This window comes from Lepisosteus platostomus, chromosome 25 (assembly GCF_059453375.1).
Source record: "Lepisosteus platostomus isolate fLepPlt1 chromosome 25, fLepPlt1.hap1, whole genome shotgun sequence".
NCBI classification, from domain to species: Eukaryota; Metazoa; Chordata; class Actinopteri; order Semionotiformes; family Lepisosteidae; genus Lepisosteus; species Lepisosteus platostomus.
This window is the reverse complement of record NC_142635.1, coordinates 1938062-1952159: the sequence shown is the minus strand read 5'-3', so window position 1 is coordinate 1952159 and position 14098 is coordinate 1938062. Positions and strand designations below refer to the sequence as shown.

At 55.2% G+C, this 14098-nt stretch overlaps 1 protein-coding gene and 1 long non-coding RNA gene across 5 annotated transcripts; one reads left to right on the top strand and one right to left on the bottom strand.

Annotated features, from left to right (window-relative positions):
- Positions 1-1365: 1365 nt before the first annotated feature.
- Positions 1366-13572, bottom strand: cacng8b (calcium channel, voltage-dependent, gamma subunit 8b). 4 transcript variants are annotated; one of them, XM_088619955.1, is made up of 6 exons: positions 12948-13572; positions 5884-6065; positions 4933-5184; positions 3138-3221; positions 2906-3046; positions 1366-2168 (listed from the first exon to the last, which is right to left on the bottom strand). In XM_088619955.1, exons 3-6 carry the CDS (start codon positions 5156-5158, stop codon positions 1501-1503), a joined length of 1119 nt encoding a protein of 372 aa, XP_088476081.1. In that variant the 5' UTR covers positions 5159-5184; positions 5884-6065; positions 12948-13572; the 3' UTR covers positions 1366-1500. The 4 variants fall into 4 exon arrangements, with proteins under 4 accessions (XP_088476081.1, XP_088476080.1, XP_088476083.1 ...); XM_088619954.1 differs by lacking the exon at positions 12948-13572 and adding an exon at positions 10792-11826; XM_088619957.1 differs by lacking the exon at positions 12948-13572 and adding an exon at positions 10792-11826 and having other exon boundaries at positions 4933-5171.
- LOC148640497 (uncharacterized) lies at positions 4121-6100 on the top strand. Its single transcript, XR_015930394.1, has 2 exons — positions 4121-4489; positions 4849-6100. It is a non-coding gene; the product is annotated as an uncharacterized LOC148640497 (long non-coding RNA).
- Positions 13573-14098: the final 526 nt, after the last annotated feature.

The following is a 14098-nucleotide window of genomic DNA, read 5'->3' as shown; positions in this document are numbered from 1 at the left end:
TGGGTTGGGGCAGTGATGTCACATGGCTGTTGGGCTGCAGCAGTGATCTCACGAGGGTGCTGGGCTGCAGCAGTGATGTCACGAGGGTGTGGAGGGGCTGCTGCAGTGATGTCACATGGCTGTTGGGCTGCGGCAGTGATGTCAGGAGGGTGTGGAGAGGCTGCGGCAGTGATGTCAGGAGGGTGTTGAGCTGCAGCAGTGATGTCACATGGCTGTTGGGCTGCAGCAGTGATGTCAGGAGGGTGTTGAGCTGCAGCAGTGATGTCACATGGCTGTTGGGCTGCAGCAGTGATGTCAGGAGGGTGTTGAGCTGCAGCAGTGATGTCACGAGGGTGCTGGGCTGCAGCAGTGATGTCACATGGCTGTTGGGCTGCAGCAGTGATGTCAGGAGGGTGCTGGGCTGCAGCAGTGATGTCAGGAGGGTGTTGGGCTGCAGCAGTGATGTCACATGGCTGTTGGGCTGCAGCAGTGATGTCAGGAGGGTGCTGGGCTGCAGCAGTGATGTCAGGAGGGTGTTGAGCTGCAGCAGTGATGTCAGGAGGGTGTTGGGCTGCAGCAGTGATGTCACGAGGGTGCTGGGCTGCAGCAGTGATGTCAGGAGGGTGCTGGGCTGCAGCAGTGATGTCACGAGGGTGTGGAGGGGCTGCAGCAGTGATGTCACATGGCTGTTGGGCTGCGGCAGTGATGTCAGGAGGGTGTGGAGAGGCTGCGGCAGTGATGTCACGAGGGTGCTGGGCTGCGGCAGTGATGTCAGGAGGGTGCTGGGCTGCGGCAGTGATGTCACGAAGGTGTGGAGGGGCTGCAGCAGTGATGTCACATGGCTGTTGGGCTGCGGCAGTGATGTCAGGAGGGTGTGGAGAGGCTGCGGCAGTGATGTCACGAGGGTGCTGGGCTGCGGCAGTGATGTCAGGAGGGTGTTGGGCTGCGGCAGTGATGTCAGGAGGGTGTTGAGCTGCAGCAGTGATGTCAGGAGGGTGTTGGGCTGCAGCAGTGATGTCATGAGGGTGCTGGGCTGCAGCAGTGATGTCAGGAGGGTGTTGAGCTGCAGCAGTGATGTCACATGGCTGTTGGGCTGCAGCAGTGATGTCAGGAGGGTGTTGAGCTGCAGCAGTGATGTCAGGAGGGTGTTGGGCTGCAGCAGTGATGTCAGGAGGGTGCTGGGCTGCAGCAGTGATGTCAGGAGGGTGTTGAGCTGCAGCAGTGATGTCAGGAGGGTGTTGAGCTGCAGCAGTGATGTCAGGAGGGTGTTGAGCTGCAGCAGTGATGTCAGGAGGGTGTTGGGCTGCAGCAGTGATGTCACATGGCTGTTGGGCTGCAGCAGTGATGTCACATGGCTGTTGGGCTGCAGCAGTGATGTCAGGAGGGTGCTGGGCTGCAGCAGTGATGTCAGGAGGGTGCTGGGCTGCAGCAGTGATGTCAGGAGGGTGCTGGGCTGCAGCAGTGATGTCAGGAGGGTGTGGAGGCCGGTCCGCTGGAGGCCTGGTGTGGACGCGCGCTCTGCTACACCGGCGTGGTCTTCCTGTTGAGCGTGTTGGAGTTGGAGACCTCCCGCTCGCGGTCCTTGCCCAGGCGGTCCAGCGTGCCGGCGGCGGGGGGGCGCGGCAGCGTGCCGGCGCCGCTGGGGGGGGCGGGGTTGCCCGGGGGGGGCTGGGCCGGCGCGCTGGAGGCGGAGGAGGACAGCGCGGGCAGCGTGCCGCCCAGCGCCAGCCCCGCGGCCTCCTTGGGGAAGCAGTCGTGCAGCTGGTAGAGGGCGGCGCGGTCCACCGTGCCGTACAGCTTGGCGTCGCGGGACAGCGTGTAGAGGGAGATGTCGTGGGCGTGCGCGGCGGCGGGCGAGGGGTCGCGGGAGCGCGGCGGCTCGGAGGAGCGCGAGCTGGACCGCGAGCGCCGGCGCGGCCGGTAGCCGGGCAGCCGCAGCACGGCGGGCGCAGTGGGCGCGGCGCCGGGGAACAGCGCCGTGCGCGACCGGCAGCGCAGCTCCTTGTTCCGCTCGATGTAGATGTTGACCGCCAGCACGCCCACCATCTCCGCCAGGATGAAGGACAGCCCGCCGAAGTAGAAGCTCCAGCCGTACGAGTAGTGCCACTTCTTGTCCTCGTCCTTCTTCGGGGAGATGTCCCCCGCGCTGGCCGAGATGTAGACGATCACCCCGATGATGTTACTGAGGCCTGGGGGCACAAGAGGAGGGTCAGATCACACCCTGACTGGCCGACTGGACACTACAGCACAGTGACCCTGACTGACCGACTGGACACTACAGCACAGAGACACTGACTGACTGGACACTACAGCACAGTGACCCTGACTGACTGACTGGACACTACAGCACAGTGACCCTGACTGACGACACTACAGCACAGTGACCCTGACTGACTGACTGGACACTACAGCACAGTGACCCTGACTGACTGACTGGACACTACAGCACAGTGACCCTGACTGACTGACTGGACACTACAGCACAGAGACACTGACTGACTGGACACTACAGCACAGAGACACTGACTGACTGACTGGACACTACAGCACAGAGACACTGACTGACTGACTGGACACTACAGCACAGAGACACTGACTGACTGGACACTACAGCACAGAGACACTGACTGACTGACTGGACACTACAGCACAGTGACCCTGACTGACTGGACACTACAGCACAGAGACCCTGACTGACTGGACACTACAGCACAGAGACACTGACTGACTGACTGGACACTACAGCACAGTGACCCTGACTGACTGGACACTACAGCACAGTGACCCTGACTGACTGAACACTACAGCATAGAGACACTGACTGACTGACTGACTGGACACTACAGCACAGAGACACTGACTGACTGACTGGACACTACAGCAGAGTGACCCTGACTGACTGGTCCCGCCCACTTCCTGCAGTTACCGGCGGCGACGAAGAGAATGCCCGCCCCCAGGATGATGTTCCTCTTGCTCTTGTAGAAGCGACTGGCTGCAATACACACTCCGCCCAGCAGGAGCAGTATCGCGCTCAGGATGGGGAAGATGCTGGAGGCCCGCACCACGCCTGCGGACACACAGACACCATCGGGTCGGATCAGAACCGGGGGAACACGCGGCTCCAGACACACAGACACGGATCATCTGGGCGGACTTACGGAGAAGATATTCGGCACCATCATGGTCGTAGTCAGCGTCTTCGGGGAAGTGATTAATCTGAACACAAACGCCCCTCTTCAGCCCTGGTGGAGAGACAGACAATTAATAAAAGTTCATACAGACACACCGGCTGGGCGCTGCACTGAGAGAGGCTCTAATAGGACTTTCACACAGCCTGCTCACCCTGTACACACTCCGACCCCAAACGGTCACTCTGACACTCTCCGACCCTGATCGGTCACTCTGACACTCCCCGACCCTGATCGGTCACTCCGACACACTGCGACACACTCCAACCCTGATCGGTCACTCTGACCATGATCAGTCACTCTCAGTCACTCTGACCCTGATCTTCACTCAAACACTCTCCGACCCTGATCGGTCACTCTCGGTCACTCTGACCCTGATCGGTCACTCAGACACACTGCGACACACTCCGACCCTGATCGGTCACTCCCCGTCACTCTGACCCTGATCGGTCATTCAGACACTCTCCGACCCTGATCGATCACTCTCGGTCACTCCGACCCTGATCGGTCACTCTGACCATGATCAGTCACTCTCGGTCACTCTGACCCTGATCTTCACTCAGACACTCTCCGACCCTGATCGGTCACTCTCGGTCACTCTGACCCTGATCGGTCACTCAGACACACTCTGACCCTGATAGGTCACTCTCGGTCACTCTGACCCTGATCGGTCACTCAGACACACTCTGACCCTGATCGGTCACTCTCGGTAACTCTGGACCTGATAGGTCACTCAGACACACTCTGACCCTGATCGGTCACTCTCGGTCACTCTGAACCTGATCGGTCACTCAGACACGCTCTGACCCTGATCGGTCACTCTCGGTCACTCTGACCCTGATCGGTCACTCAGACACGCTCTGACCCTGATCGGTCACTCTGACCCTGATCGGTCACTCAGACACGCTCTGACCCTGATCGGTCACTCTCGGTCACTCTGACCCTGATCGGTCACTCTGACCCTGATCGGTCACTCTCGGTTGTTGTGAACCTAATCGGTCACTCTCGGTCACTCTGACCCTGATCGGTCACTCTCGGTCGTTGTGAACCTAATCGGTCACTCTCGGTCACTCTGACCCTGATCGGTCACTCTCGGTCACTCTCTGCAACACACTGCTCCCCCCAGGAGTGTCTGCAGTGATGTCTACCCTGCGGGCCGGTCTCCGGGCGTGCGGACACAGAGATGGGCTGTGATGGAGGATGAGGTTGGAAATGATGGACTGATGAGACTCATGACACACAGACGACATCATGCACGGGGGGGTCCTGACGCTGCCAGGCGGGGCTGTCAAACGAGCTGCCTGCAAGAGAGACGGAGGGAGGTGAGGAAACTGGGGCCCCTGCGCCCGCCATTTTGGATCACCGCGTTTCTTGGGTCAGTGGCTGTGGGGGTAGGGGGGGTCGGCTCTGTGATCCAACATGGCTCCTATGTCTCCCATCCCAGTGCGGGGGTCCCGACTGCCACACTCACTGAGCTTCGAAACTTACAGAGCAGAGAAACTGGGCCCTGGGGCGGCCATGTTGGCTCAGAAAATCTGTACGTTCCCATGAGACCCTGGATGAGCCAAAATGGACTCCACTGCACCCAAAAGCAAGGGCCCCCAGCTCAAACTATGACCTAGAGACACTGGCGTCTCTTGGGAGCCATTTTGGCTCAAACCTGCCTACTGTTTCCCCCGAGGCCCCAAGCCACAGACAGGAGCCGGAGCAGCGTGCGCCGCCTCGGCGGCCATGTTGGCTCAGACTCCCGGGGGTGACCACTGACCTTCCAGGCAGCAGATCCTCCAGAGGCCGGAGTGCGTGAGGGCGCCGGGGTCCTTGCGGTCCTTGTTGTGGGGGTCGTCCTGGCTGGAGTTGGCCGTGCTGTTGCAGATGAAGGCGCGGGCGTACAGCCAGTAGTCGGTGCCGATGGCCACGGTCATGAGGCCGAAGGCCGCGAAGGCGCCCACTGTGGTCAGCAGGATCTGAATTCCCTTCTCACACCACACCATGGCTGGACACCACCTGGGTCAGCACACTGAGAGAGGGGTCAGCACTGACTGACTGGACACTACAGCACAGAGACACTGACTGACTGACTGGACACTACAGCACAGAGACACTGACTGACTGACTGGACACTACAGCACAGTGACCCTGACTGACTGACTGGACACTACAGCACAGCGACACTGACTGACTGGACACTACAGCACAGTGACCCTGACTGACTGGACACTACAGCACAGAGACACTGACTGACTGGACACTACAGCACAGAGACACTGACTGACTGACTGGACACTACAGCACAGAGACACTGACTGACTGGACACTACAGCACAGAGACACTGACTGACTGACTGACTGACTGACTGACTGACTGACTGACTGACTGACTGACTGACTGACTGACTGACTGACTGACTGACTGACTGACTGGACACTACAGCACAGTGACCCTGACTGACTGACTGGACACTACAGCACAGTGACACTGACTGACTGACTGGACACTACAGCACAGAGAAACTGACTGACTGGCTGGACACTACAGCACAGACACTGACTGACTGACTGGACACTACAGCACAGAGACACTGACTGACTGACTGGACACTACAGCACAGAGACACTGACTGACTGACTGGACACTACAGCACAGTGACACTTGGAACAGTGCTGGAGCTCCAGTTCTCTTGCAGATTGATTTCAGTTCAGCTTCAGCAGCACCGACCTGCAGTAGAGTCTCTCTCCTCCTCTCCCTCGTTATCTCGATCCCTCGTGTCCTTGCTAGCGAAGATTGCACAGTCACCTCGGTCCAAACAGCATCCATCGACTGGCCCCCTCTCCTCTCTCCCTCAGTCTCAGACGCTCTGTTTCTCTGGCGATATGATTGCTGGAGACATTGTTGTGTTCCTGGAAAGAAATTCAAATAAATCTAAATGACAGCAGCACCAGAGTCCCCTATACCAGCCTGTGAGCAGAGTTTAAAGACACACACACTCCAGAGTCCCTAATACCAGCCTGTGAGCAGAATTTAAAGACACACACACTCCAGAGTCCCCTATACCAGCCTGTGAGCAGAGTTTAAAGACACACACACTCCAGAGTCCCCTATACCAGCCTGTGAGCAGAGTTTAAAGACACAGAAACTCCAGAGTCTCCTATACCAGCCTGTGAGCAGAGTTTAAAGACACAGACACTCCAGAGTCCCCTATACCAGCCTGTGTGCAGAGTTTAGAGACACAGACACTCCAGACGAAGACACAGACAGCACCCTTGGACTTGAACCTTATAAAACCTTAAACCTAAATAACCCACTTCACCAAAAAACCACTGAGTATGTTAGCTTGTCTCAGCAAAACAGTCAGAATGTTAGTGCGTCACTAAGCCAGTGAGTATTTCTCACAACGCCACACAGTATCTCTCTCTCTAGATATCACACAGTGCCACACAGTATCTCTCTCTCTAGATATCACACAGCGCCACACAGTATCTCTCTCTCTAGATATCACACAGCGCCACACAGTGTCTCTCTCTAGATATCACACAGCGCCACACAGTGTCTCTCTCTAGATATCACACAGCGCCACACAGTGCCTCTCTCTCTAGATATCACACAGCGCCACACAGTGTCTCTCTCTAGATATCACACAGCGCCACACAGTGTCTCTCTCTCTAGATATCACACAGCGCCACACAGTGTCTCTTTCTCTAGATATCACACAGCGCCACACAGTGTCTCTCTCTCAAGATATCACAGTGCCACACAGTATCTCTCTCTCTAGATATCACACAGCGCCACACAGTATCTCTCTCTCTAGATATCACACAGCGCCACACAGTGTCTCTCTCTAGATATCACACAGCGCCACACAGTGTCTCTCTCTAGATATCACACAGCGCCACACAGTGTCTCTCTCTCTAGATATCACACAGCGCCACACAGTGTCTCTCTCTCTAGATATCACACAGCGCCACACAGTGTCTCTCTCTCTAGATATCACACAGCGCCACACAGTGTCTCTCTCTAGATATCACACAGCACCACACAGTGTCTCTCTCTAGATATCACACAGCGCCACACAGTGTCTCTCTCAAGATATCACACAGCGCCACACAGTGTCTCTCTCAAGATATCACACAGCGCAACACAGTGTCTCTCTCAAGATATCACACAGCGCAACACAGTGTCTCTCTCTAGATATCACACAGCGCCACACAGTGTCTCCCTCTAGATATCACACAGCGCCACACAGTGTCTCTCTCTCTAGATATCACACAGCGCCACACAGTGTCTCCCTCTAGATATCACACAGCGCCTCTCTCTCTAGATATCACACAGCGCCACACAGTGCCTCTCTCTCTAGATATCACACAGGGCCACACAGTGCCCCTCTCTCTAGATATCACACAGCGCCACACAGTGCCTCTCTCTCTAGATATCACACAGCGCCACACAGTGTCTCCCTCTAGATATCACACAGGGCCACACAGTGTCTCTCTCTAGATATCACACAGGGCCACACAGTGCCCATCTCTCTAGATATCACACAGCGCCACACAGTGCCTCTCTCTCTAGATATCACACAGCGCCACACAGTGCCTCTCTCTCTAGATATCACACAGCGCCACACAGTGTCTCCCTCTAGATATCACACAGGGCCACACAGTGTCTCTCTCTAGATATCACACAGGGCCACACAGTGCCCATCTCTCTAGATATCACACAGCGCCACACAGTGTCTCTCTCTCTAGATATCACACAGCGCCACACAGTGCCTCTCTCTCTAGATATCACACAGGGCCACACAGTGCCCCTCTCTCTAGATATCACACAGCGCCACACAGTGCCTCTCTCTCTAGATATCACACAGCGCCACACAGTGTCTCCCTCTAGATATCACACAGGGCCACACAGTGCCTCTCTCTAGATATCACACAGCGCCACACAGTGTCTCTCTCTAGATATCACACAGTGCCACAGTGTCTCTCTCTCTAGATATCACACAGCGCCACACAGTGCCCCTCTCTCTAGATATCACACAGGGCCACACAGTGTCTCTCTCTAGATATCACACAGCGCCACACAGTGCCTCTCTCTCTAGATATCACACAGGGCCACACAGTGTCTCCCTCTAGATATCACACAGGGCCACACAGTGTCTCTCTCTCTAGATATCACACAGCGCCACACAGTGCCCCTCTCTCTAGATATCACACAGCGCCACACAGTGTCTCTCTCTCTAGATATCACACAGGGCCACACAGTGCCCATCTCTCTAGATATCACACAGCGCCACACAGTGTCTCTCTCTCTAGATATCACACAGCGCCACACAGTGTCTCCCTCTAGATATCACACAGCGCCTCTCTCTCTAGATATCACACAGCGCCACACAGTGCCTCTCTCTCTAGATATCACACAGGGCCACACAGTGCCCCTCTCTCTAGATATCACACAGCGCCACACAGTGCCTCTCTCTCTAGATATCACACAGCGCCACACAGTGTCTCCCTCTAGATATCACACAGGGCCACACAGTGCCTCTCTCTAGATATCACACAGCGCCACACAGTGTCTCTCTCTAGATATCACACAGTGCCACAGTGTCTCTCTCTCTAGATATCACACAGCGCCACACAGTGCCCCTCTCTCTAGATATCACACAGGGCCACACAGTGTCTCTCTCTAGATATCACACAGCGCCACACAGTGCCTCTCTCTCTAGATATCACACAGGGCCACACAGTGTCTCCCTCTAGATATCACACAGGGCCACACAGTGTCTCTCTCTCTAGATATCACACAGCGCCACACAGTGCCCCTCTCTCTAGATATCACACAGCGCCACACAGTGTCTCTCTCTAGATATCACACAGCGCCACACAGTGCCTCTCTCTAGATATCACACAGCGCCACACAGTGTCTCTCTCTCTAGATATCACACAGCGCCACACAGTGTCTCTCTCTCTAGATATCACACAGCGCCACACAGTGTCTCTCTCTAGATATCACACAGCGCCACACAGTCTCTCCCTCTAGATATCACACAGCGCCACACAGTGTCTCTCTCTAGATATCACACAGCGCCACACAGTGCCTCTCTCTCTAGATATCACACAGCGCCACACAGTGCCTCTCTCTAGATATCACACAGCGCCACACAGTGCCTCTCTCTAGATATCACACAGCGCCACACAGTGCCTCTCTCTCTAGATATCACACAGCGCCACACAGTGCCCCTCTCTCTAGATATCACACAGCGGCACAGTGTCTCTCTCTCTAGATATCACACAGCGCCACACAGTGTCTCTCTCTCTAGATATCACACAGCGCCACACAGTGTCTCTCTCTAGATATCACACAGGGCCACACAGTGCCCATCTCTCTAGATATCACACAGCGCCACACAGTGTCTCTCTCTCTAGATATCACACAGCGCCACACAGTGTCTCCCTCTAGATATCACACAGGGCCACACAGTGCCTCTCTCTAGATATCACACAGCGCCACACAGTGTCTCTCTCTAGATATCACACAGCGCCACACAGTGTCTCTCTCTAGATATCACACAGTACCACACAGTGCCTCTCTCTCTAGATATCACACAGCGCCACACAGTGTCTCTCTCTCTAGATATCACACAGCGCCACACAGTGTCTCTCTCTCTAGATATCACACAGTGTCTCTCTCTAGATATCACACAGCGCCACACAGTGCCACACAGTGTCTCTCAGGTCTGTCTGTGTCCAGTTTCTCTGGCCAGGCTGTGGTCACTGAGCCTGTCCTCTCTGGACAGTCAGGTTTGTCTGTGTCCAGTTTCTCTGGCCAGGCTGTGCTCACTGAGCCTGTCCTCTCTGGACAGTCAGGTCTGTCTGTGTCCAGTTTCTCTGGCCAGGCTGTGGTCACTGAGCCTGTCCTCTCTGGACAGTCAGGTCTGTCTGTGTCCAGTTTCTCTGGCCAGGCTGTGGTCACTGAGCCTGTCCTCTCTGGACAGTCAGGTCTGTCTGTGTCCAGTTTCTCTGGCCAGGCTGTGGTCACTGAGCCTGTCCTCTCTGGACAGTCAGGTCTGTCTGTGTCCAGTTTCTCTGGCCAGGCTGTGGTCACTAAGCCTGTCCTCTCTGGACAGTCAGGTCTGTCTGTGTCCAGTTTCTCTGGCCAGGCTGTGGTCACTGAGCCTGTACTTCGTCAGGATCTGTTTCTTATCTTGGTCAAATATTCGGCTAGTGTGTATTGTCTGTTCAGGGTTCTGTAGTGTCTCTCTTTCTAGATATCACACAGCGCTACACAGTCTCTATATGTTCACGCGTGTCTCCAGTGGGCTCTTTTCCACAGTGCAGTACAGAGAACCGCAGGCGGCACGCTGTGCTCATCACGCAGGTCTCGCCGCGCCACGCCACAGCCGAGAGCAGCCAGCGCGCGAGCCGGGGTCCGCCGGGGTCCGGCCGCGAGACGTGCGTCCACGCTGCGACTGTTCCTCCCGTGAGCAGCTGCGCGCGGGGGAGACCCCAGCCCACGCAGCACAGAGACAGGGAACCGCACTCCCCGCCACGGCCACGGCAGTCACACCGCCCCCCCCCGCGACAGTCACCATCACCACCATCATCATCATCATCACCAGCGCGGCTCCGCTCTTACCGTCCCGAGAGGAGGCGGAGGGATGAGTGCACACGCACGGGCTGTCAGGGCACAAGGCTCGCTCCCTCCGTCCGCTCCGGTATCCACGCGTGTCCTGGCTGCGTGGCTGCAGGCGCGACCCTCCGCGTCCCTCGCTCCGCTCGCGTGAAATGCGGCGATCGTGCACCCGCCGGACTCCTCGCGTGCGTGCTGGCGTGCGTGCGCGGGGCAGCGGAGTGTGCGAGCGAACGAGAGAGCGAGCGAGAGACCGGGCGCCTTCGGCTCTTTCCGTCCGTTTCCGTCAAATGCGGCTGGTTTCCCTCTCGCGATCGAAGCCCCCCCCTCCCCGGCTCTCCTGTGTGACGTCAGTGAATCAGAACGGAGTGACCTCCCGTGTCGAAACGGAAACAGACGCGACCAACAGCACACTGTGGCATCAATTTAATACTGATACATCGTTTCTGTTCTCACACCGAGACTCTCCAGGCTGGACTGGACTGACTGGACTGTGAGCTGGATTATTTATTAACTGGGATTATAATCAGACTCCACTGACACTGACAGAGCAGTCTGAGACTCTCCAGGCTGGACTGGACTGACTGGACTGGGAGCTGGACTAGTTCTTCACTGGGATTATAATCAGACTCCACTGACACTGACAGAGCAGTCTGAGACTCTCCAGGCTGGACTGGACTGACTGGACTGGGAGCTGGACTAGTTCTTCACTGGGATTATTATCAGACTCCACTGACACTGACAGAGCAGTCTGAGACTCTCCAGGCTGGACTGGGCTGACTGGACTGGGAGCTGGACTAGTTCTTCACTGGGATTATAATCAGACTCCACTGACACTGACAGAGCAGTCTGACACTCTCCAGGCTGGACTGGACTGACTGGACTGGGAGCTGGACTAGTTCTTCACTGGGATTATAATCAGACTCCACTGACACTGACAGAGCAGTCTGAGACTCTCCAGGCTGGACTGGACTGACTGGACTGGGAGCTGGACTAGTTCTTCACTGGGATTATAATCAGACTCCACTGACACTGACAGAGCAGTCTGACACTCTCCAGGCTGGACTGGACTGACTGGACTGGGAGCTGGACTAGTTCTTCACTGGGATTATAATCAGACTCCACTGACACTGACAGAGCAGTCTGACACTCTCCAGGCTGGACTGGACTGACTGGACTGGGAGCTGGACTAGTTCTTCACTGGGAGTTATAATATGACAGACCTATAATCAGTATAGAGTTGAGCAGCCAGATACACTCTGAAGGTAACAGAAGTGAACTATACTGACAGGCTGGAGGAACTGAATAATAATAATAATTGCTTACACTTATATATCGCTTTTCTGGACACTCCACTCAAAGCGCTTTACAGGTAATGGGGAATCCCACTAACACCACCAATGTGCAGCATCCACCCTTTACACCTTTAATCTGAAGGGAGTGTCCCACACTGACAGGCTGGAGGAACTGAGTCTCTTCAGTCTGAAGGGAGTGTCCCACACTGACAGGCTGGAGGAACTGAGTCTCTTCAGTCTGAAGGGAGCGTCCCACACTGACAGGCTGGAGGAACTGAAGGGGCTGATATGATCTTACATCACAAAAGCCTAAACAGTTTCCCAGTCAGTGGGCCTGCAGTCTGAGCTCGCACCCGGGTCCGAGACACGAGTTCAGAGGGCAGCCGACAGTTGCCTTTCTCGAGAGATTAATAAAGCTGATCCACAGCTCGGGTTCCGGTCAAGAGAGAGAAGCTGCAGAGGGTACCCCCTGTTACAAATACACACTGACTACTGAATATTACATGTCATTAAACACTACACTCCAATACTCCCCACACACAGCACCCGCGGTTCCCAGAACCACAAGGAAACAAAGCCCGAAGTGAAAGCCCGACTTGTCCAGTTTTATTTCTTTCCATCTCTGCCCGGATCTGTACCGTACAGAACAGAAACCGAGAAATCGAACAAAACCGAAAATAGAGGAATATTTGATCATTTTATCCCAAACGTACGAGGCGTTGAATTCTCCTGAGGTCCTGTGACAGGGCTGCACAAACCGGCTTTTACAGTGTAAAAGATGTAGGCATTCAAATTATATGATGATGATATTATTATGATTATTATTGTTATACCATTACAGTAATTCCAATGAAATTCGCTTCCTACCTGCGCCAATCCGTGGATTTCAGACACTCCTAAAAGGAAACGGTAAATAAACCGATTTATTTTCCTTCACGGCAACAGAAACTCATTCCAAGAACCAAGACCTTTAATTTTTTTAATTCATCGAGAAATAAAAGCGACTACTGCCGAGAACCGCTACCGATGACAGCTGCTTCCGATCTGTGTTGCACCAAACTGAGTCCCCCTGGTAACGAGGGCTGCAGTTAAAAGGGCCGGCCTGTGTATCTGCAGGAGGGCTGTCCAGTCCTGGTCCTGGAGGGGTCAGTGTGTGTCTGGAGCAGGGCTGCAGCCCTGGTCTTGGAGGGGTCAGTCAGTGTGTCTGCAGCAGGGCTGTCCAGTCCTGGTCCTGGAGGGGTCAGTGTGTGTCTGCAGGGCTGTCCAGTCCTGGTCCTGGAGGGGTCAGTGTGTGTCTGCAGCAGGGCTCTCCAGTCCGGGTCCTGGAGGGGTCAGTGTGTCTGCAGCAGGGCTGTCCAGTCCTGGAGGGGTCAGTGTGTGTCTGCAGCAGGGCTGTCCAGCCCTGGTCTTGGAGGGGTCAGTGTGTGTCTGCAGGGCTGTCCAGTCCTGGTCCTGGAGGGGTCAGTGTGTGTCTGCAGCAGGGCTCTCCAGTCCGGGTCCTGGAGGGGTCAGTGTGTCTGCAGCAGCGCTGTCCAGTCCGGGTCCTGGAGGGGTCTTGTGACCTCACTATTGCAGCGTGGCAATCTTGTGAATTTACAGACAATAACCCTGTAACATCATGAGAGCAGCTCTTCAGCATTATGACATCACAACTGCAGCAGCATGTTGTCATTCGTGCAGTGTCACAATGTTGTGACCTCATGTTTGCAATGCAAGACTTTTATTCCACTGACAGAAGATGGTCAGTTAAAACACACACTCCTGGAGTCCACTCTTACGGGACACACTGTATATACACACACACACACACACCTGGAGTCCAGACTCTTACTGGACACACCACACACACACACACACACACACACACACACACACACACACACACCTGGAGTCCAGACTCTTACTGGACACACTGTATATACACACACACACCTAGAGTCCAGACTCTTACTGGACACACTGTATACACACACACACCTGGAGTCCAGACTCTTACTGGACACACTGTATACACACAC

Coding starts and splice junctions, on each gene's coding strand:
- cacng8b (XM_088619955.1), bottom strand. CDS start 5,158: ATGGTGTGGTGTGAGAAGGGAATTCAGATCCTGCTGACCACAGTGGGC. Junction 3,222..4,932: donor GAGGATCTGCTGCCTGGAAG/GTCAGTGGTCAC, acceptor TCTCTCCACCAG/GGCTGAAGAGGGGCGTTTGT. Junction 2,169..2,905: donor CATTCTCTTCGTCGCCGCCG/GTAACTGCAGGA, acceptor TTGTGCCCCCAG/GCCTCAGTAACATCATCGGG.